This window comes from Salvelinus namaycush, chromosome 28 (assembly GCF_016432855.1).
Source record: "Salvelinus namaycush isolate Seneca chromosome 28, SaNama_1.0, whole genome shotgun sequence".
Classification (NCBI taxonomy): domain Eukaryota; kingdom Metazoa; phylum Chordata; class Actinopteri; order Salmoniformes; family Salmonidae; genus Salvelinus; species Salvelinus namaycush.
Genome location: NC_052334.1, coordinates 29,121,278 through 29,146,013, shown reverse-complemented (window position 1 = coordinate 29,146,013; position 24,736 = coordinate 29,121,278). Strand labels below are relative to the sequence as shown.

Genomic DNA, 24,736 nt, shown 5'->3' with positions numbered 1-24,736 from the left:
TAATGGCAAGAGGAATTTAGTCAATAAATTGTTTGCTATCCTTTTTCTGTGCCACCAAATGTTTGCGAAAAGGCTACTAGTAATGTAACCATGGCCACATTCTTGAACGTTGCAGATAGAAACCCCATGAATAGAGCCCCATGAATAGAATGTTATTCCTTATTCAACATGTCAGAAAGGTATGCATATTTCTATTTTAACGTTCCAAAACCGTGTGTCCTGCTGAACATACCCCACGTTGTTAGCTATAGTTAGCTAATGAGGTAACATGACTGAACAAGGTGTTGCCTAAACAAATGGTGAATGGTCTGGTCCACAAGTCTGCGATATGCTTTACGAATGTAAAATATGGCCTGCCAATGCACGTACGGGCCATGTCTTTGAACGGTAGCCTAAGGGCTAGAATCAAGCCGTTTTCTTTGAGGAAAAGAGGGAGATTTGGCTACTTGGCTACAGATCTGCTATGGGCCAGTAACCGAAAGGTAGCTGGTTCGAATCCTCGAGCCAGCAAGGTCGAAAAATCTATAGCTCTACCCTTGCAATTAACAACAACTGCTCCATGTGGGTGCCTATAATGTAAATTAAGGCAGCCCCCCACACATCATTGATTCTGATGTATTCAGTTGTGCAACTGACTAGTTATCATCCTTTCCTTATGAAAAGCAGTGGGAAACGTGGGAGGGTTGAGCAAGTCTACAAATTCGAAGATAGCCTACACATGGGAGATAAAAACATAGCTAGACTGTTCTTTTACTATTAAAAAAAAAAAAACGAATAAATTCAAAGCTTCTATTGTTTTTAATTTCGTAAAGCAACTAGTATTTCTTTACCAGGCAAAGGGTAGCTAACTAGAAGGCTGGCGGTGAACCAAAAGAGTCGCCTGTGCGATGTGTAGGTTATAATCAGAGGCGGAGCCAGAGCAGAGCCTGTCTGCCTGCCTGCCCACTCTCATCGCTTGCTCCCCCGCAGCTCACCAGCTGATGTAGGCTGTGTTTGCCAGGTGTGGCTGTCCTTTCCACTGCTGAACAGAACTGCGCTGTGCATCTGTGCTGCTAATATTAATTGTGCTTATCAGTGAAAAGCTCTCAATCTCTCCAAAAACTCTTGTCCAGTCCACTTATTAGTCAGATTTTAGTCACAAACATAATTTTGTCTCGTCTCATTTTAGTCAACTGAAAGAAAAAAATATTTTAGTTTAGTTACAGTTTTTTCTGGGTCTGTTTATTCAGTTATAGTCTCAGCAATAGAGAACGCGTCTTCAGCTTTTTGCGTTGTGCCCAGCCTGCACGACCTGCGATTTCCATGAATCTGATTGGTCAAGACATGCACACAGCCTGTAGCAGCACTCCAACATGAAGAAAAGAGAAATTGTGAGACAAATCGGTGGAAAAAAACGGCCCTGGCTGCTGTTGGGAAAAAAGAGTTGTGACTGTTGTGCACTGAGGCAGGACAGACAGAGACTGGGAATGGTGGTCAGAGGAGAGCACAACAGTCTACAGGCTTTACTTTCAAATCTGGTATCTGACATGAGCTCACTCACTTGTTATCTCTCTCTCTGTTCTCCCACTTCTTTATCTAGTCTGTCAGTCTGTCTCTTTCTTCCCCCCCTTCTCTCTCTTTCTCTATCAGTGTGGAATTAGCTATTGCGTGCATGCTGGTGGTGGGGGGAGAGAGAGACTGATTAGTTCTGATTAGGTCTGGCTGTTGCTTCATTAGGGACAAAGAACAGGGGGACCAAAAAGAGCCTATGTGACAACTAAGGGGTACGCAGGGGGTTAAATGGGGGTGGGGGAGGGGTTCATTCCCCTCTGAGGAGCTCGAGGGTGTAGAGGGGGAAGGAAGATCTTCAATGGGACGAAATTCAAAAGATGCAGCAAGTTTCCTACTCCCGACTACAACTGAAGCAATTTTATTCTGTGAAGCGCTGCGGAGCTGAACAAAGAAACATCTGCTTACTGACAAAGCATTCAGACACATCAACGGCTCTCCACTGAGATGCTTCAGATTGGTTTAAAAACTAGCAACAGGTTAAAGTGGCACTTCAGTCTCATTTTCACCTCATTTATCACATGCTTTACTTAATTGTTTAATCAAAACTTAATCTCAATAGATGGTCCAGGTATGACATGAAAATGACATGGCACAAGTGGGGGGATGTGCCTTTTCCTCTTTTGTCCTCTATTGTTCTTGCAGGGAAGGGAGGTGCCTGATGACATCACATCAGTCCAACTCCATGAACGGCCTACTCCTTGAAGTTTGCAGTTGTGTCTAAAAAACTGCATTTTGCTCCAAACATATTTTTGTGTACATCACTGTATGTACAGTATACTTGGGGTATTATTTTTCAACAAGAAAAGTTTAAAAAAATTGCTGGAGTACGTCTTTAACAATTAAGGAAATATATAGAATAAAACATGAGTTAGGTCTGATTTATGGTAGACATTGTAGGAGAAAAAAATAACTATTTAATTGTTGTCATATAAACTCAGCAAAAAAAGAAACGTTCCTTTCTCAGGACCCTCTATTTCAAAGATAATTCGTAAAAATCCAAATAACTTCACAGATCTTCATTGTAAAGGGTTTAAACACTGTTTCCCATGCTTGTTCAATGAACCATAAACAATTAATGAACATGCACCTGTGGAACGATCGTTAAGACACTAACAGCTTATAGACGGTAGGCAATTAAGGTACAGTTATGAAAACTTAGGACACTAAAGAGGCCTTTCTACTGACTCTGAAAAACACCAAAAGAAAGATGCCCAGGGTCCTTGCTCATCTGCGTGAACGTGCCTTAGGCATACTGCAAGGAGGCATGAGGAATGCAGATGTGGCAAGGGCAATAAATTGCAATATGTGTACGTACTGTGAGACGCCTAAAACAGTGCTACAGGGAGACAGGACGGACAGCTGATCGTCCTCGCAGTGGCAGACCACGTGTAACAACACCTGCACAGGATCGGTACATCCGAACATCACACCTGCGGGACAGGTACAGGATGGCAACAACAACAACTGCCCGAGTTACACCAGGAACGCACAATCCCTCCATCAGTGCTCAGACTGAGAGATAGGCTGAGAGAGGCTGGACTGAGGGCTTATAGGCCTGTTTTAAGGCAGGTCCTCACCAGACATCACCAGCATCAACATCGCCTATGGGCACAAACCCACCGTCGCTGGACCAGACAGGACTGGCAAAAGGTGCTCTTCACTGACGAGTCGCAGTTTTGTCTCACCAGGGGTGATGGTCGGATTCCCGTTTATCGTCGAAGGAATGAGCATTACACTGAGGCCTGTACTCTGGAGCGGGATCGAGGTGGAGGGTCCGTCATGGTCTGGGGCGGTGTGTCACAGCATCATCAGACTGAGCTTGTTGTCATTGCAGGCAATCTCAACACTATGCGTTACAGGGAAGACATCCTCCTCCCTCATGTGGTACTCTTCTTGCAGGCTCATCCTGACATGACCCTCCAGCATGATAATGCCACCAGCCGTACTGCTCGTTCTGTGAGTGATTTTCTGCAAGACAGGAATGTCAGTGTTCTGCCATGGCCAGCGAAGAGCCCGGATCTCAATCCCATTGAGCACGTCTGGGACCTGTTGGATCAGAGGGTGAGGGCTAGGGCCATTCCCCCCGGAAAGGTCCAGGAACTTGCAGGTGCCTTGGTGGAAGAGTGGGGTAACATCTCACAGCAAGAACTGGCAAATCTGGTGCAGTCCATGAGGAGGAGATGCACTGCAGTACTTAATGCAGCTGGTGGCCACACCAGATACTGACAGTTACTTTTGATTTTGACCCCCCCTTTGTTCAGGGACACATTTAATTTCTGTTAGTTACATGTCTGTGGAACTTGTTCAGTTTATGTCTCAGTTGTTGAATCTTGTTATGTTCATACAAATTTTACACATGTTAAGTTTGCTGAAAATAAACGCAGTTGACAGTGAGTTGACAGTAAGAGCATCATGTACAAAGGTGCTTGTTTAAAAATCAAAACAGGTTTAAACTCTATTTTGCAAGTTTTGTTCCAATAAATGGTATGGGAGTACAAGGTTTCTTTCGGTTTCAAAATAAAAACCACAGCCCTAGAGATCAATCTTAGTATTCATAGTTCCCTCACACATGCACAAGAACACACTACACACCCTCTCACACATTCTGTATGCAACGTTGCCAGGGTGAGGGTAATAGACCAGCTGTCCAAGCTGAGGCCCCGTTCCCCCTCTTGTAGCCCTGATCAACCATTCAGCTCCATGGCTAGCCTACATCACAAGTTCTAAACCTACTCTCACGTCACTGCTAGGACAACCTACAGTAGACCTACTCCTCTGACACCTGCATGCTTCCAACAACACTACTGACTATCATATTGTGTTTACATTCATCTACATTTTTCCCAATACCACACCTTGCCCTTTGAATATGGAACTGGGATGAAATTTGATCCCTGTGGCCCTGTCTTGACTACAACTTTCTGGTAGCCCTCAGATTGGTTCAGAGTGGATCTGTGTTCTACCAGTCCCTGGCTAGGTAGTGGTACACTCGCTGTCCAGGTCTGGGGACCTTTTGACAGGATCTTTATTCTCAGCACTGTCTGGGCACAGATGGCTATGTTGTTAGGATTATCTCCAGATTAAACAAACAAGCTGAGAGGACAGGACTTCCACTTCATAGTATCAACTCCTTCCTAATATTGAGTTACACCCTCTTTTGTCCTTAGAACAGCCTTAATTTGTCAGGGCATGGAATCTACAAGGTGTAGAAAGTGTTCCACAGGTATGCTGGCCCATGTTGACTCCAATGCTTCCCACAGTTATATCAAGTTGGCTGGATGTCCTTTGGGTGGTGGACCAAGCATCAGCTGTCAGAGCAGCTTACCGATCACTGTACCTGTACACAGCCCATCTGTAAATAGCACACCCAACTACCTCATTCCCAAATTGTAATTATTTCACCTATATGGCCTATTTATTGCCTTACCTCCCTAATCTTACTACATTTGCACACACTGTACATAGATCTTTCTATTGTATTATTGACTGTACGTTTGTTTATCCCATGTGTAACTCTGTGTTGTTGTTTTTGTCGCACTGCTTTGCTTTATCTTGGCCAGGTCGCAGTATATACAGTATATACATCTGGGATGAGTAGTGCAAGATATGTAAACATCATTATTAAAGTGGCATTTTTGATACACACGGGAAACTGTTGAGCGTGAAAAAACATCAGTGTTGCAGTTCTTGACACACTTTAAACAAATCAAATATGACGACCAGGTCAATCCAGCTATGATCCCTTATTGATGTCACCTGTTAAATCCACAGCAGCATTGCAGTTCTTGACACACTCAAACTGGTGCACCTGGTACCTACTACATACCCCGTTCAAAGGCACTTCAATTTTTTGTCTATTCATCCTCTGAATGGCACACATACACAATCTCATGCCTCAAAGCTTAAAAATCATTATTTAACCTTTCTCCTCCCCTTCATCTAAACTGATTGAAGTGGATTAAACAGGTGACATCAATAAGGGATCATAGCTTTCACCTGGATTCACCTGGTCAGTCTATGTCATGGAAAGAGCAGGTGTCCTTAATGTTTTGTACACTCAATGTATATCAGAGAGGACTTGAGTAACAGAAATGTGGACCTGAGGGAAGGGCTGGAGATTAGGAAGAACCTGTTTGTGAGAGAAAGATAAAGGCACTGGAGACAGGGAGATGGTGTGTTTGTGTGTGTGTGTACCACTGCAGCCCCATGGCCTCATTAGGATCAGATGGACAGTGACTGCCAGGGGCCAGACAGAGTTCCAGTGACACAACCAGGATGGAATGTTGTTCAGTGGGCAGAGAGAGAGAGAAATGGAGGACTGCAATCAGGAAGTTTGTGTGTGTGTGTGTGTGTGTGTGCATGCGCATGTAAGTGCAGCCATGTAAAACAGGCACAATCTCCTCTCCTCTCTCCCTTGACTGCTATCTCAGTCACTTTAAAATAGAATAAGGGAAGGTTGTGTGCTGAAAATGTTTGATGTTGAGTAATACAGAAATGAAAGTAGGTTCACCCAGCGATATTCTCTGCATCCTGCAGCTGAAATTCTGCTATTGTTTAAGCTATTTTACTGGAAAGGAACTGCAAAAACACAAAGTCCCAGAAGACCTCCAGTCTTACACTCAAAGTTGTCAGGCCCTGACCGTAGAGAGCTTTTTATGTCTCTATTTTGGTTTGGTCAGGGTGTGATTTGGGTGGGCATTCTATGTTCCTTTTTCTATGTTTTGTATTTATTTGTTTTGGCCGGGTATGGTTCTCAATCAGGGACAGCTGACTATCGTTGTCTCTGATTGGGAACCATACTTAGGTGGCGTTTTTCCACATGGTTTTTGTGGGTAGTTGTTTTCTGTTTAGTGTTTTCTGCACCTGACAGGACTGTTTCGGTTTCGTTATTCACTTTGTTATTTTTGTTTCAGTGTTCAGTTCAATAAAAGTCATGAACACTTACGACGCTGCGCTTTGGTCCGATTCTTCCTCATCAGACGACGACACCCGTTACAAAAGTAGACATAACGGGTGTTAGTGACATAAAACACTTCACTGTGACGCTAAATATAAGGACTGGACATGCGGATAAATGAATGTCAGATAATTGAAAAGCCGATTTTTGCTGTGGTCTTGGGACTGATAGGGTTAAAGCCTAATACGTTACTGAAGTGTGTTGCAATTGTCACACCGGCTTTTCTGGCGCCAGAAGTGCTTTATATTATTTGCATTACACACAGAGGGTAGCGTGTAGAACTATATTGTATATCATATAGGATTGTCTACTTCCCCAGAAAGCTATCCTGCAGTGTAGCGTACACACACTAATCTGGCTCTTCTGAGGATGTCGGTGCTACTCTCTCTGAGCTGGGATACTTTTGACCCATTGACAAAATAGCAGACACTCAGAAAAGCTTCATACAGGTGACTCTGTTCTCCAACTGTCTCCTAACTGATCCCAGCCCACTGCCACAGCCCTGATCCTCCTATTGAGCACAATTATCAAATTAACCACAATTATCCACTTAACCACACATAGCCAATTAACCACAGCCATTCAATCAGCCATTTAGCATCGCCAAGTCAGCCCTCCACTCATAGATTCCCTATTGTATTGTATGTGTGCCGCTTTGCTGAACTCTATTCTTGATCTATAAAGGCAACGTCAGCACAAGGTCCATGCGTTTGTGTACACTGGAATGAATGAGTAGATGGTGCTGACTAACAGTGTAGTGTCAGGAGAGGTGAAGGAGAACCAATCTGTAATAGTGACATATGAGGGTCACGTATTTGAGACATAGAGAATAGAAGTCCAGGAGTGGAGTAATATGGTGTAATGAGGATACTTGCTTTTCACAAGATGTTGGTGGCACCTTAAATGGGGGGGGGGGTGGGGCTTGTGGTAATGACTGGAGCCGAATGAGTGAAATGGTATCAAATACATCCCATTCTTTCCATTCCGGCCATTATTATGAGCCGTCCTCACTTCCGCAGCTTCCTGGGGTGGAAATAGACAATAGAGAGTGTACTGAGGGGAGGACCTATAAATCAGGAGATAGTTCCCTGTCAGCTAGCCGACCAAATCGTAAATTCTCCTTCTGCCCCACCCTGATCAGACATACACACTGGGGTCTGACCACCACTAGAGCTCACATACACACTGGGGTCTGAACACCACTAGAGCTCACATACACACTGGGGTCTGACCACCACTAGAGCTCACATACACACTGGGGTCTGACCACCACTAGAGCTCACATACACACTGGGGTCTGACCACCACTAGAGCTCACATACACACTGGGGTCTGATCACCACTAGAGCTCACATACACACTGGGGTCTGACCACCACTAGAGCTCACATACACACTGGGGTCTGAACACCACTAGAGCTCACATACACACTGGGGTCTGAACACCACTAGAGCTCACATACACACTGGGGTCTGACCACCACTAGAGCTCACATACACACTGGGGTCTGACCACCACTAGAGCTCACATACACACTGGGGTCTGAACACCACTAGAGCTCACATACACACTGGGGTCTGACCACCACTAGAGCTCACATACACACTGGGGTCTGACCACCACTAGAGCTCACATACACACTGGGGTCTGACCACCACTAGAGCTCACATACACACTGGGGTCTGACCACCACTAGAGCTCACATACACACTGGGGTCTGACCACCACTAGAGCTCACATACACACTGGGGTCTGACCACCACTAGAGCTCACATACACACTGGGGTCTGACCACCACTAGAGCTCACATATACACTGGGGTCTGACCACCACTAGATCTCACATACACACTGGGGTCTGACCACCACTAGAGCTCACATACACACTGGGGTCTGACCACCACTAGAACTCACATACACACTGGGGTCTGACCACCACTAGAGCTCACATACACACTGGTCTGAACACCACTAGAGCTCACATACACACTGATTCAGGATACACGGGCCTCCATGACACACACATGATATGCCCAAACAGACATACAGTATCAATGCCTTCACACCAGACACACGCGAGTGAACTGACACACATGCAGTTGGTAATGATAAAAAGAGATGGGTTGTAATGGGGATGACCGTAAAACACAGATGTGTGAGAATGAAACACATATGAGTGTTAAAAACCCACACCTCCAGAACATCTGTGTGGAAGATCCACACATCCAGACATTTCTTAACAGACAGTGTTTCACATGCATTTTCCCTCGTTATCGTTACTACTGTCACTGGGAAGTGCAGTACCATTTGGAAACCGATTCCAGTGACTGTTAATAAAGACAAACACACTGTGGGCTGTGTAGTTTGCATATTAGTTGCTTGATACATAACCGAAATTGCATAACCACTAAAGCAACGCACAACTGTGTTGTCAGAAACAACAGTGTGGTTTCTGTAGTAAAATATATTGCTTTCCCATAAAGTTTTGTAAGGATGATATAAGGATGAATGAGAGTATCCAACGTGTATAGACGGCACTGTTTTCACACGCTTGCAGTGCATTTCTCTGGATATACAGCCGACTGAACAGAAAACACACAGAGCAGGTTGCTCCTATCTGATCCAAGACCATGCTATCTGATCTCAGGATGCTTTGACTTGAGAACTATACACCCACATTACCACACACAACCTGCTGCTGATCACTATCACCGCAGTATCTCATAGTTTACTGTTAAATGATTACCCTTTCTTATGGTAAAGCACTATAACCTGTACAATCCAAACATGTAAGCCAGTTATTCACACACCACAGGAAGAGACACAATCTACTACTGGCATGGTCACAGATCTGTGTGTGCTTTATTCTGTGGCATGACAATTATAGTCAGGAGAGTTGGCTAAAGACTCACAACCATATGAAATAGAGAATTGCAGCAGCTCTATGCAATGCATTTCTAACTGAAGTGCTCTCAAACATTCTAACTTGTTGAGCAAGCCTTTAGAGAAAACATCCACAGCTGAATGGGGACAGAGACAGGATGCCCCTAGGGCTCGGATAGGGCTCAGTGAATGCAGGTTAACTACCAACCGTCAACAGTGGGACAAAGGGATGTGAGGTGCGACGGTTAAGGCTGACTGGTCTATCAACTGATAATCAAATCATCTTAATTCTCTAAATTCAGACATTCACTGAGCTCCTGTTCAGACAGGTTACTGACCTCACCAATGGCAGCCTGGGGTACTTCTTTCTCAACACTATAGGGTCAATTATTGCTTCAGAATTCTTTATGTGGGCCATAGTTATAGGCTAAATCAAGAATCAAAGCAACCTGCACCAGTGCAGAAGACTGTTCCACCTCTTACGCTAACTAGATCTAGGTGATAATTGGCCTTGGATGCATAGTTAAGTGCTTCTCAAGCACACAAGAACAGTACCAGCTGTGTAGGATGGCACGCGACTGCTAGCTACACTTTATGGGTGGAAGAACAAAAGACCAGGTGCCAACTGGGTCTTCACAAAACATACAAAAGCTGATTGGCCTTAAAGGTCCAATGCAGCCATTTTCATCTCAATATCAAATATATTCTGGGTAACCATTAAGTACCTTACTGTGATTGTTATCAATTGAAATTGCCAAAAATAAAAACAAAAATAGCTTCATAGCAAAGAGCAATTTCTCAAGCAAGAATTATGCTAGGACGGTCTGGGAGTGGAAAACTAGATGTTATTGGCAGGGAGGTTTGGAACACTCTTTCTTATTGGTCAATTAACACATTTTCCACCTGGTGATGTCATCAGGCAGGTCAAAGCTCCATCCCACCAAAACAGGCTGAAATGTCAGGCAGTCTTTTCAAACAGCTCTTACACTAAAAGGGCATTCTCATCATTTTAACAGTATTATTCCAAACTCATAGTGTAGAAATATACACTGAGTGTACAAAACATTAGGAACACCTTCCTAACATTGAGTTGCACCCCCTTTTGTCCTCAGAAACCTCAATTCTACAGGGCATGGATCCCACAAAGTGGCGAAAGCCCATGTTGATGCCAATGCTTCGCACAGTTGTGTCAAGTTGGCTGGATGTTCTTAGGGTAGCGGCCCATTAATACACACGGGAAACTATTGCGCGTGAAAACTCCAGCCGCATTGCAGTTCTTGACATTCAAACCAGGTGCACCTGGTTGGTACTTACTACCATACCCTGTTCAAAGGCACTTTGTCTTGCCCAGTCACCCTCTGAGTGGCACACACACAATCCATGTCTCAAGACTTAAAAATCCTTCTTTAGCGTATCTCCTCCCCTTCATCTACACGGATTGACATTAATTTAACAAGTGACATCAATAAGGGACCATAGATGTCACCTGGATTGTCTATGTCATGGAAAGAGGTATTCCTAATGATTTGTACACTGTGTATAGACACATAGGAAAATCTAGTTTTTGACTGCACTGGGCCTTTAAACCTACAGATCAACTGCAAACTCCCCCTCAGACTACCTGCCTAAGAGAAGTGTAGAAATTAAGACAAAAAGGAAACTAAGAAATCAGGGAGAGCTCCTTTCTTGCACCAGCTTCTCTACTTGACCGTTCACAGCACCTCTCCCCTTTGCAGTCAATGTTCAAACCACTCTCCACCATGCATGCAGGGGAAGCGAGAGCAAGGGCTCTCAGTCACTACATGACTGCTTATAATAGGACGACTGAACCCAGCCCAGCGAAGCAGCTCACACACAGACCCTCTCTCCATACCCCAGGGAATGTTCTAAAGATACCGTGTGTGTGTGTGTAACCTAGTTGAAAGCACATCAGTTGCCCTGCATGCAGCAGCAACTGCAGAGGGGAGGATCCTCCGAGGTATCACACATTTCAAGGACACATCAATGACACACTCCCTCTAAATCTAGACCAAGCTTCTGCATGCTTCAATCTGGCAAGATCATGACAGTTAAGCATGGGACAAAGTAAAACAAATACTACCTTCAGAGTCCATACAACAAGCCTTTTGTAAAATCTTTATGCATTCATGATTTAGTACGTGTGTCATGCTGGTTCTCTTTTAATCAGTCTTGTTTAAAAAGTCATTTTAGCTAGGAAATAACATGCTAGTGAATTTAAGCAGTGTAACAATGCTGTTGCAATATAATCTGAAAGAACCATCAAAGAAACAAAATCACAATTCTTGGAATCTGGTATCAACATTTTATGCATCTGGTCATGTGTACACAAATTAAATTCAACCCAAGAGGAATAAGCAGTAAAAATAGCATCGCAAAGTGACATGTGTAATTATAAAGTATAGCAGTTCTACTTTTGTCATTTTAACAAAATAGAAGCTCTAAAGCCAGTTTTAGAGAATAGCAATATTCATGTCTCCTTAACAGAGCAATATGCTATTATTTACAGAACAATTTGTACATCAAAATAAATCAGTCATGAAAACAAAAAGATTAGTCCCTCCCAGTGTACACATTACAGTGTTTCATCAATAAACTTCAATCCAAGTGTGCATGGACTATTCATCACAGAAATAAACAGACAAGGCTATCAAGGAACTTAACTGACAAACAAGAAGAGACATGACATTTGGAAGTAAGTTTCATTCTGGTTTAATCACAGCATCACCTACCAATATCAACCAGGAACCAACACAACATGTTTCTGTCTCATCTAGTCCACTACCACCATGTCATCACTCAATGTGCAAACAGAGAAAACATAAATAAAAACAACGCCAGCCTCTCCCACCATGGGTTCACAGACTCTGAGATCCACATAGTTTTAAAAGAAGTCCATCGCATAAAGTTCAGTTTATTCATTTTTTTAACTTTGCTAATAGAGAATAGTCATTGGCTTCTGAGAATGAGGCAGTTTATTTGTTAAGAGTCTGTTGCATAGTTAGTTTCTATCCTCAGGAGCGTTTAAGGTCGGCTAGCCTCCGGAGGAGTTTCTGCTGGCGGGCTTTGAGGCGTTTCCTCTCCTGAGCCTGGTGCTTCTCTCTGCTGTGCAGCTGGAGCAGGTACTCTGTGGCCTGGGTCAGGATGGCCACCTTAGGGGCCTTGGCCGACTCCACCAGGCCCGGGATCACATCCCTCAGTGCCAAGAAGCGAGAGCGAAGGTCGTTCCGCCTCTTCCGCTCCAGGAAGTTGTGGTTCTTCCGGCGGTCAGTGTCCTCAGCGTCAGAGCTCTGGGGGCTGTCTGCAGAGGAAGCTGTGGGGGAGTCTGGCTGCTGGTGGTGGCTGGAGTCTGGACAGGACCATTTACTCTGTGGTTCCTCATCATCCTCAGGGTCGCTATCAGGGGAAGGGGCTGCGTAGTTGTGCTGCTGCTGGTGCACAGACATGTGGAAACGCTTTGGGCAGGGGTCAGCTCGGACAGTGATGGTCACAGGCTTACGGCTGCCCACCAGTCGGGCTCGGCTCTGCTTGCTCTCCACAGTCACCACGTCAATCACCGCATCGTCGTCGTCTGTTACATCAAAAGAAACAACCACACATCATTGCACATGCACAGAGGAATTAGCAATAGGCAATAGGAAATAGTTTCATATACGGTCTGACGCCATGTACCCTATCTCCGACCCCCACCACACTTCAATTGTCATGCTTTGCACACAGATTTTGGGGTATTTCTGTCCTGGAATTGCATGTGGTGGGTTTTAAAATTAGGCACCTGGGACCAAAGCATTTGCAGCACCTGTTTACAAATATTGACTGTGAAAAAAAGTGACATTCCTTTGAGAGTGAGAAACAGAGGTAATGGTTTGTGCTCGAGATACGGGCTTAAGTAAAGCTGAATACTTTGACTCAGCAAAATTCTACATCCAGCCTAGTGTGAGTTTCCCTAGCTGCCTCCACTTGACACATTGAGTGGGCAACATCTAGCAGAGGTGAATTGGTTTACTGCATGGTCAGTTTCTTACCAGAGGAATCGGAGCGAGACTCAGAGCCCGATGATGCCGGTTTCCTACAGCTGATGGTTGGGAAGGTGAGCACAGCCGCTGGGTCAACGCATTCTGTTGCCACAGTGCTGGGCAGTGGAGAGTCAGGTGGGGTCAGCGGGGTGCACTGTGCTTTGCTGGCACTCATAGTCACATTGTTCTGGGGTGCTGGTGGGGAGAGACGAGCCTGGGCTGCAGCTGACAGGCGCTCACTGACTTTCTCCAAGTGCTGACTGGCCGAGAAACTACTCCACATGCAGTCCTGGATAATAATGGAACTCATGTTCCCAAAAAGCTCTTCGGTGTCAGGTCCCTCGTACTCCTCGTCCTGGCCCAAGACCTTGGACAGCCAGCCGAACTTGTCTCCAGGGGTAAAGTACAAGGTACCACCGCTGATTGTCCTGTTAGGAGACATGGGAGGGGTGGGCAATAGTGCAAACTTTTTCCATATGTCCTCACTTGGTGCGGTTGACTTGTAGAAATCCTCCTCTTTGTCAAGGTCATCTAAGAAATAGTGCTGATAGCAGTCATACTCCATCTCCCAGCTGTCACAATGCGATGCTCTTGAGTTTATTCCAAGCATTGATAGTCACCGACTGATCTTTGAGAAAATCTTTACACGACCTGAAGAAACAATTCAGAAGTAGTGCATTAGTCCTATTCCTTAGAAAAGTAGTTTAACCCACATCTTTAATCTAGATAATCTTTGGATTCACAAGAGATAATCTTTACACAAGGATCATCAATTTCCCTTCCAAGACTGCCTTTATACATGGCTCTGCAATCATCAATAGGTGCTTAAACATTGCAACAGTGCATTCTAATCCATAGGCAAAATTACTACGGGGAAAGGGGGCATGCAATATTCAGAACCGGTCGTTGTCCCCGTCCAATAAATTATTTAAAAATGGTTTTTAATTATTAAAATGACCTGGTATGACGGATAGGTGAAAAATCTGCCGATGTGCTCTTAAGCAAGGAACTTATCCAGAGCGACTTACAGTAGCATTTAGGGTTAAGAGCATCTGCTAAATGACTCTAATGTAAAAGTAACTGTCTAGTGTTTCCAGATTCCTATGAAATATGACATAACTATGTTAAAAGCAGCTGTTTTGTGTTGTAATGGTGTGGGCGTATACAGGTCCTAACATATTCATACTAGTCCTCCTCAATGAGGAAATAGCAAGCATGTTTGAAATGGTCTGTTTGAGATACAAGTTTGTGTGGGGGTTTTTCTTCCAATTTATGCTTTGGCCACGAGTATAGAATGGACAACATTATTTGGATGTGTGTTAACAGAATACGAACTGAGATTCACTGAACAGTTACTTTAAAACGGAAACATGGGGGTTGTTGTTGAGGGGCCTTCCACTTAAGATAGGCGCAATAAATAATGTCAAACGCTGGGACCCCATCTACTGTTCACGATCTCCATCACAATTTCACCCATGTTCTAATCTTAGCCTGGTGCCGTCTACAAATGGGACTAAATTAATAATTGATTTCATCTTGTGGGTGCTTTGCAATGATAGACTGTCCAGGCATGGCAAGGTTATTAGCTACGTAGTTTTATGCACCGGTTTAACCTTCGACAATGCAAGCAATTGAGAAAAATGATATATATTTTTGTTAACTTCCTTACAGGTAATTGCATAATTGGCCATTGCGCATAGACGTCAAATGTTCTGTAGATGCGCTGCCGGGTGACACATTAATTGCTGAAAGCGCCGTCTCCGGCAGCCGTGCATTAAGACAAGACAAAACAAAGTAGCCTAGGCTACTTCACTAAAGTCGGCTATATTCGCCTTGTGTGGATGTTTCTTAGAGAAATAAAGTTCCATATTCTCTTCATTAGGCTAGGTAACTAGATTAGTTATCTAAAACACTCACCGGTTTATTTAGGATCCCAATCCGCAATTTCCGGCATGGGAGTCTACTTCGTATCAGTTGGTATGCTAGCTAGTAGTTGGAACTCCTCATCAGAGAAAATAAGTAAAACCGTAAAAGAGGTTACTCCCAACGAAATGTATGAAAACAAAGTTGAAGTTCGGTATTTCTTTCAGCAGGGTAGTGTAGAAAAAGTAGTGCAATTGATTCCGCCTACAGTCTGGTAAATATAAGCCACACAGACCGTTTTTTGCGCCAGTGTGAAGATGATAAAGTAGGGAGTAAATATCTGCAGCGCCTTATCCGAGTAAACCCCGAGGTTCATTAGCATACACGGGCACGCCCAGTTAAAGCTACACGCAAAGCCACTACAATTGATAGGTCTTTTAGAGATGCAAATCCATATGAATTGCATTTTCTGTGGTTTTGAGTATATGTAACCTCTATTGACGTATCCATAGAACAATTACAGAGTGGATGAGAAGATGCCTGCTTGTCGATCATGTAAATTATATTTAGGCTATACTGTACTGCAATGGTCATTAACTTGCTTTTGAAAAACATAAACATTTTCTTTGCATCCATAATTTAACCCTTTGAGTCATTGATGTGTTCTAAATCATATTGCAGAACAGCTTGGTTCAGTCCCAGATGGAGAGTTCTGAGTGAAGGGTGGTGTGTGTCTTTGCAGGGCAGATGTCCCCGTATGCCTCTTGCTTTAGTGATGCATATAATCTCTATGATCAATAACCAATATTGGTTATCCAGCAGTGAGGATGGGCATGTGCTAACCCTGATGCAAAACGTTGGTTACTTGGTCCTGCCCTCCACATCCCATCTGCCAGTGTGACACCAACCATCTACACCCTGCAGAGGCACAGAGAAGTTTTTGGTATAGTATAGAAGTGAAAAACCCACACTCACTGGAAGTCTTTACTTTAATTATTGATTTAATCTGATGAACAAAATGGTTGAATTAAAAAAAAAAAAAAAATCAATATCAATATACAATATGCCAGATAAAGGGGGCGTTCCGCTGATTGCCCAAAAATGGGTAGAAAAGTGATAAGCAAGCTTTTAATGTTGTGTTGATCACTCATTTTGCATTCTAAAAGACAAGTACCAGAGAACATTGGGCAGATCCATCACTTACACTGAATAGTTATGCACTATATGCAAGGACAATCCCTCTATTTGCAACACATTCACACCGTGGAGAATGTAAATGAGGGGGAATTGCAAATTAGTTCAGCTGACATGTCATCTCTTTGTGACTTGAGACTGTTAAAAAGTGGGTCCTTGAGACTAGAGAATGCACAGGAGTTTAGGAATACAAAAGAACCAAACAGAACACAACTAAAAACAACAGAAAGATACAACGAATGTTTAGAGTGGGGAGCTGAATTGTCTTTGAGTGTAATTAAAGTCAGTTTTCCTCTTTTCACCTTGAATTACTTTTTTTCTGTGTCGAAAGACTCAGTTCGTTTTATTGACACTGGTGCTGGCTCCACCAAGTCCTCACGCATTGGGCAAGTGAGACATATTGTTATGCTTTTATTGTTGATCTCTGGTAATGTGCGACCAACCCCTGGGCCGGTAGATACCAAGCAATCTCTACAGACTTCCTATGATTTTAAAAACAGAGCAGGTTTTGGCCTCTTGCATGTTAATGTCAGAAGTCTATTTCCAAAAATAGACATGATTAGAATATGGGCCAAAACGACAAATGGAGACGCAATAGTTTTATCGGAAACTTGGCTAAAGAAATCTGTGTCAAATAACTCGATTTCTATTGATGGGTACACGGTTTTTAGAACGGATCGGATGAGTAAAGGAGGGGTTGCAATTTATGTGAAATCCGAGTTTAACACCTCTGAAATTCTCTCGATTACCAAAGCCAAACATTTTGAATTGCTTGCGGTTAAAGTGAACGTATATAAGGACTCCCACATCACTGTAGTCGGCTGCTACAGACCGCCCTCGGCTTCGGGAGACGCGCTTAACTCTCTTTAGGATGTCCTGCACAAGCTACATAACTCCGAATTCATTATTTTAGGAGATTTGAACTGGGACATGCTTACATCTGCATCGGACTCTTTTAAAGAATTGTGTGACTCTGAATCTCGCTCGATTAATTAATGCGCCTACAAAACCGAATCGCAGAGCACCTAACAAATCAACGCTATTGGACATTATTCTTACGAATACCCCTCACATATACACATCGACTGGGATATTCTGTAATGATGTCAGTGTGTGCTGTGCTGTGTTTGAAATACAAAAATGACCAAAGCCAAACCCCCATAATATTGACAGAGTAAGTCTGATTCCCGATGTTGACACTGCCTGGGACTATTTTTATATGACATTTGTGCCGATTTGTGTTAAGCCTGCCCCTGTGAAGAAATATAGAATCAGTGGAAGAGACAATCCCTGGTTTCCAGATAACTTGGCAGAATTAATTAGAAAGAGAAATGTCTCTTGGGCTCAAGCTAGACATGCAAATGCTCCTGTTGACTGGGCCTCCTTCAGAGCGCTAAGAAACAAATGCACAGGATTGATCAGGAAGTCCAAATCAGATTACTATTTAAATGCAGTCACAGAGAACCTTAACAACCCTCCAAGTTCTGGAAGCTAATCCAATCAGTGTCAGGTTCTATTGTATCCTCTGGCCTTCCTGACCATTTAATGATGGATTCTAATGAAGTGAAGGATAAAGCCGATAGTGTAGGGTTTTTTAACACGCACTTAATATCTGCTGGTTCAGTTTTTGATAATGGTGGGGCCCAGGCCTCTAATGTAAGCTCTGTTACAGTCAACTATGATATAGGCCCTTATGTGAACCATTTTAACTTTGAGCCTGTTTCTTATGCTGAGGTCTATAATGGCACTAAAGGCCATAGACACTAAAAAGTCTGCAGGTCCAGACAACCTGGATCTCTACCTCTTAAAGATAGCAGCCGGTATTATCACTGAACCTGTGGCTCACATTTTCAACTTGAGTCTCTTGACCAATTCCATACCCAGCTATTGGAAATCAGCTTATGTCCTCCCACTGCTAAAGGGTGGATATCCCTCAGATGCTAATAACTATCGTCCTATCTCTAAACTCCCTATCCTGGCCAAAGTCTATGAATCCCTAGTGAACTCAGTTAAAAAACTTGTTAATTGAAAAGAACATACTGAGCGTGGTTCAGTCTGGCTTTAGATTGGGGCACAGCACCACAACTGCAGCCATGGCAGTGGCAAACAACATCATTAATGCACTTGATAAAAAGCCACATTGTGCTGCTCTGTTTGTGGATTTATCAAAGGCCTTTGATTCAGCTAACCATGAAATGTTGCTAGCTAGACTCAGAAACATTGGTCTCAGTGAAGGGGCAGTAAATTGGTTTAAGAACTATCTTTCTGACAGAACACAATATGTATATACTGACAATCACAAGTCTAGCTTTCTTGAGATGAATAGAGGTGTGCTCCAGGGTTCCATTTGAGCTCCTGTGTTGTTCTCAATTTTTATTAATGATTTGGGAAATGGGATGCAACCAGCAAAGTTACATCTATATGCAGATGATACAGTCATATATTCATGTGCTCCTCTGGTTCAGGCTGTTGAAGAGCTCAAGACTGCTTTTCAGTCACTGCAGGCCTCCCTTTATGGTCTCAAACTGGTCTTGAATGTACAAAAAACTAAATTCATGACCTTTACCAGCGCTAGAACTCTGTCAGAGAACGTTAGCATTGTCACATCTGGTGGCTTATCCATTGAAAAAGTGTCATCCTACAAATACCTAGGTATTTGGTTGGATGACAAGTTGTCCTTTAAAGTTCATGTGGATAATCTTGTGACAAAGCTTGAAATTGGGTTTTTATTTTCATAATAAGGCTTGCTTAATGCTTATGGCTAGAAAGAAGCTTGTTCAGGCCACTTTTCTCTCTGTAATTGATTATGGTGACTTGTTGTATATGCATGCAACCTCCTCTGTCTTACAGGGACTGGACTCTGTTTATCATGCATCTTTGCACATTCTTACAAATGCCAAGTTCCTCACCCACCATTGCACATTGTACCAAATGTTAGGTTGGACATCACTTTATATGCACAGAAAGATACATGTGTATGTGTTCATCTACCAAGCCCTTTTGGGTAAACTCCCTCTTTACCTCTGTAGTCTGGTCTCCTTCACCACAAGCAGTTACCATACCCGGTCTGCTAGTTGGTTGCTACTTAAAGTCCCCAGGGCATTCACAGTATTAGGCAAGACTGCCTTCTCTTCTTGTGCACCAGACGCATGGAATAATCTACAATCCATGCTTCATCTAGATATGTTAGTGCCACTGAATTAATTTAAAATATTGATGGGAGACTCTGTTACAGAGGAGTGTAAATGCTTTTTTAAGTCTGGATCATGTTGTTGTATTCTATTGTTGTATGTTTTAATTATGTAATGTATTTATTGTTGCTGCCTTCTTGGCCAGGTCTCCCTTGAAAAAGAGACTCTGGGTCTCAATGGGCTTTTCCTGGTTAAATAAAGGTTAAATAACAAATAAAATCTGTTTGGATTTCAGATTGAGATGCTCCTTACCACAGCAAAGAGATGATGGAAAGACGCAATACGTTTCCTCAAGATAACACTTCCGCCATGAATAATTAGGGGTTTTCTCATTTAGAAGTGAATGTTTAACACCTTCTGAAACATAATCATTTTTTGAAGGGATTATAAAGCCTTTTAAATCTTCTGGTAAAATAAGATGCAATGGCAGATGACTACTCTGAGCTTCTGTGACTTTGGTAGTAACAGACTGACCTGGTTCATCTAGCTACATTGGCACAATTAAAACACAACATTGATGAAGTAGAAAGACAAACAAATTGAATTTCAAACTGTGAGGTCGCCAGTCTGGTCTGGAGTGCAGTCAGTGAAGGGGAAATAAATGGTGAGTCGGACTCTAGCCTGTCACAGAGTTTGAGGTAAAGGTCGCCAACGTCTGCTGAGGAGACAAGACAAGGTCACCATCATAGAATACTGTCCCCTTCACTCCTCTACTCCTCCACCCCTACTCATCATATTGATCAGAGCGGACCTTGGCGTACTCCATCTTCTCCCTAATTTGATTTGATTTGAATAATTATATATCATTGTATTAGAGGGAGACCCCCACGGGCCCTGTCCGTATAGGACAAAGTAATGACATTGATTAGTGATGGACATCTGTTGTAACAGACAAGCCTTAGGTCAAACACACTTCTACCATGTGGTGTCACCACCAAGCCAGAGGGAACGACGTCCCAGGCGGGATCCTCAGGTCACAACACAGTGTGACTTCTGTCCACTCCTGCTGTCCAAATTAAAACCATGGGACCCTGAGTTTTTTCTATCAGGTCACGTGGTCCAGAAAAGTCCTGGCCCTACCTATGATATAGTCAGTCTTAGTCAGCTTGTGTCCCTGAATGTAACATAAGAGTTGGGTTGATGAATACGGGCTTGTGAATAAAGATGGGAGTTGTTATTTTTGTGTGTGGGAATTTCAACTTGAGTGATATAAAATGCATTAAAATCAGGCATGTAGTGAGGTGGCGACGGTAATCAAACAGCTCAGAAGGGACAGTTATGAAATCTACATGTAGAACTGATTGTGTGGACTAGCTCATCTCTTCTGCACTGCAGCCAGGACCTCAGTCTCACAGACCCCACTCAGACTCATCACACTGTGAATAGAGGACCACCCTCCAATCTGCTACTTCTGGAGAAATTCATTCCAACCACTAAGAACAAAAGCCTTTCGGATCAATACAGTTCCAATAGGAGGCTTTACTCCTCCTCTTTCTCCTCTTCTTTCATAAGGAATGAAAACTTTTAGTCTTTCCTCAGCAAGATTATTGTTTCCGTAACAACGCTTAACACTAACAATAGCCTCACGGGGGGAGCTCCCCAAGTCAGCTTCACTTCAAGTGGCTCCCATTGGCCCGTATTGTCAGAGTAGCATATGTGTGTGAAGAGGAGGCAGACATGGGGAGGGGGTGGGGGAAGGGACTCACTTTTGGAGAGAAGTCAAGCAGGGCACACTTGACACCTACACTCAGCCACCCATAAAAAGATGGAGGGCACAGTGACAGAGACATTAGAAGGCACTTCTGGAATTCAGGGCTTCTCAAAACATCCCTGCAAGTGTCCCTTTGTCCAGTACCCTTCCATTCCCCACAACCCCTTTAACCCCCTAGACCCTGACCCCTGAAGTTCTCCTCCCAATCTAATATATACCATCTAAAAAAGTGAAAGGTGTCTCTGCTTAGAGAAAGCGTTAAGCAGAGTAAAAATAATAAAACCTCACAGAAAACTGCTATTGCTCCCAAGGGAAGTATTGCACCATATTCTGCCAAACCTTCTCAGTACAGTATGATCATGACTAGCATGGTGCAACCATCTCTAGCATGGTATAATAAGGGTATGAATATAATGAATACTAAAATCTTGAGAATTTGATTGGAATCATCTGTTTGGATTGATTGATATACAACAATCTTTTATCTTTCTTTCTAAACTGATAACTCTTATCTGATCCTTGAGTTGTGTAAGTAGAGCACTACACTGATTACTCATAGAGTACTGCACAAAAACACAAACATCAGTTTACATTTCCACTAGCATTAAAAAAGAGCTGAATGCAGTGGTCATTCCAAAGTGTCTATAAAACAATTAGAAAAGTACCTTTGGAAAATATTGAACATTAGAGAGAGATTTTTAATTGAAGTCTCAGTCAGTCAGAAGTCATTGTTTCCAACCGACACCAAGTGATATGGTGCATGTTTTTACGGTAACACACATCATAGAAAAAAGTGTCACAAAGAAAAAGGTAGATGTATAAAGGAGACTGACTGAGAGTACATCAGTATAGATGTCTTCAACTTGGTGTCTGCATTGACTGAGTTTGACTGACATCTGGTGTTGATTATTGGTAAACACTTACTCAAGTAGGAAGAGAAAAAGACAGGCATAGCATCGATTCACATAGATTCGTGTACGTTTTTATTTCTCCATTATTTTCTCAGACATCGGTATATTGGATTGTGTGAAGTAAAACTGAAATGACTGCATAACTAACTGTCCAAGAGATGGCGACATTAAGCAATTTTCTTCACTGAGACTGGGAGGGTACAATCAGTGGGTACAATTGCCCCAAGCAATGTTTTTGTCTTAGGCCTATACTATATGTTAATTTGCATTAAAACCGACATACAGGTTAATCAGTAGCTTTGAACTCAGGATGCTACATTCATACAGTGTGTGACATTGACCTCATTTTCACAAACTAAGTCACAATACAACTTCATACTGTATTTTTTGCCTTATGTTGACAAACATAATGTTGCTTGTCAACACAAAGCCTATGATTTTGGAGCTCAACTAACACTTGCATACATGCTACTTCCTCCTCTTGTGATCATGTTATACTAGGAAACTCAAGCCATATGGAAAATGTGTGAGTGAGTGAGTGAGAATTTTACATTTACTGTACTTTTTGCCTCATTTGTTGATAATGAAATCTGAAAATATTCAGTAACATGATAAAACTATTCCTGCTAGATTTTATTTTTATTTTATTTATCCGTTATTTTACCAGGTAAGTTGACTGAGAACACATTCTCATTTGCAGCAACGACCTGGGGAATAGTTACAGGGGAGAGGAGGGGGATGAATGAGCCAATTGTAAACTGGGGATTATTAGGTGACCGTGATGGTTGAGGGCCAGATTGGGAATTTAGCCAGGACACCGGGGTTAACACCCCTACTCTTACGATAAGTGTCATGGGATCTTTAATGACCTCAGAGAGTCAGGACACCCATTTAACGTCCCATCCGAAAGACGGCACCCTACACAGAGCAGTGTCCCCAATCACTGCCCTGGGGCATTGGGATCTTTGTTTAGACCAGAGGAAAGAGTGCCTCCTACTGGCCCTCCAACACCACTTCCAGCAGCATCTGGTCTCCCATCCAGGGCCTGACCAGGACCAACCCTGCTTAGCTTCAGAAGCAAGCCAGCAGTGGTATGCAGGGTGGTATGCTGCTGGGTGGGGTATGTGCAACATAAGTCAAAACAATTACAAGGGTTTGAGTGAGAGGACAAACTGGTGTCTCCAAGTGTCCACACACCTCTCTAAAGTGTGCACACTGCACAGTTCCTAAGCAATTTCAATGTACTTTTATGACTCAAGAAGAGTCTTCAACTATAAGTTTTTTTTTTTTTTTTAAATCTCTTCTAGATGTGCTGTTGAGGAACTAGAGCAAGCACACTTGCATCCCCAACCCTGCAGCCCCGACATCACAAAATTACTGTTGTTGTTTACGCAATCCAAAAACGTTCCATCGCAATCTGGGTCATGATTTGTAAGCTTGTTCTATTGCCAACATGACTAACTAAGTAATAAAATACGATCTTACAGTGTTAGGCTTTCACAAGGCAATTCAGAGAAAAATATAGTAATTTTGGTGGGCATAAAAAAAGAGTCATGAGCGCATTCAAGATAGGCAGACACTATTTCTCCAATAGAAATCCCCGATCACACATGTAGGTGATGTCAGGGTGATGTTGGCTAGCTACAGATGTAGGATCTTAATCTTAGCCAGTTTGCTGAAAAATAATCCTGCAGCAACAGGAAATGTGAAATATTATGTGGTTTATAATTCATTTACTTTTTTGTAGGGGTTGATACATTTTTCGTTAGGGCAAATCAAGTCAGACATTTCACAGTGGAAATGACAAACTTTTGAAGCCTTTTTAAAACTCAAATACATTACAAGTTTGCGTTTCAAAATTCTGAGCAACAAAATATGTATCAAATTAAGATCCTACATCTGTAAACTCATGCGTAGAAACATCATAAGGTCTAAGGTAATCTGAACAATGTAGTGGAGCGGGTCGAGAGTTTCAAGTTCCTTGGTGTCCACATCAACAACAAACTATCATGGTCCAAACACACAAAGACAGTCGTGAAGAGGGCACGACAACACCTTTTCCTCTTCAGGAGAATGAAAAGATTTGGAATTGATCCCCATATCCACAAAAAGTTCTACTTTTGCACCATCAAGAGCATCCTGACCGGCTGCATCACCACCTGGTATGGCAACTGCTCGGCCTCCGACCGTAAGGCGCTATAGAGGGTAGTGCGTACGGCCCAGTACATCACTGGGGCCAAGCTTCCTGCCATCCAGGACCTATATACTAGGCAGTGTCAGAGGAAGGCCCAAAAAATTGTCAAAGCCTCCAGTCACCCAAGTCATAGACTGTTCTCTCTGCTACCGCACGGAAAGCGGTACCAGAGTGCCAAATCTAGGTCCAAAAGGCTCCTTAACAGCTTCTACCCCCAAGCCATAAGACTGTTGAACAATTAATCAAAT

At 43.0% G+C, this 24,736-nt stretch overlaps 1 protein-coding gene across 1 annotated transcript; it reads right to left on the bottom strand.

The window, feature by feature from the left end:
- Window positions 1-11,561: 11,561 nt before the first annotated feature.
- On the bottom strand, window positions 11,562-15,600 carry LOC120023524 (protein L-Myc-1b-like). Its single transcript, XM_038967550.1, has 3 exons — window positions 15,342-15,600; window positions 13,434-14,075; window positions 11,562-12,979 (listed from the first exon to the last, which is right to left on the bottom strand). Exons 2-3 carry the CDS (start codon window positions 14,032-14,034, stop codon window positions 12,423-12,425), a joined length of 1,158 nt encoding a protein of 385 aa, XP_038823478.1. The 5' UTR covers window positions 14,035-14,075; window positions 15,342-15,600; the 3' UTR covers window positions 11,562-12,422.
- Between the last annotated feature and the right edge of the window lie 9,136 nt (window positions 15,601-24,736).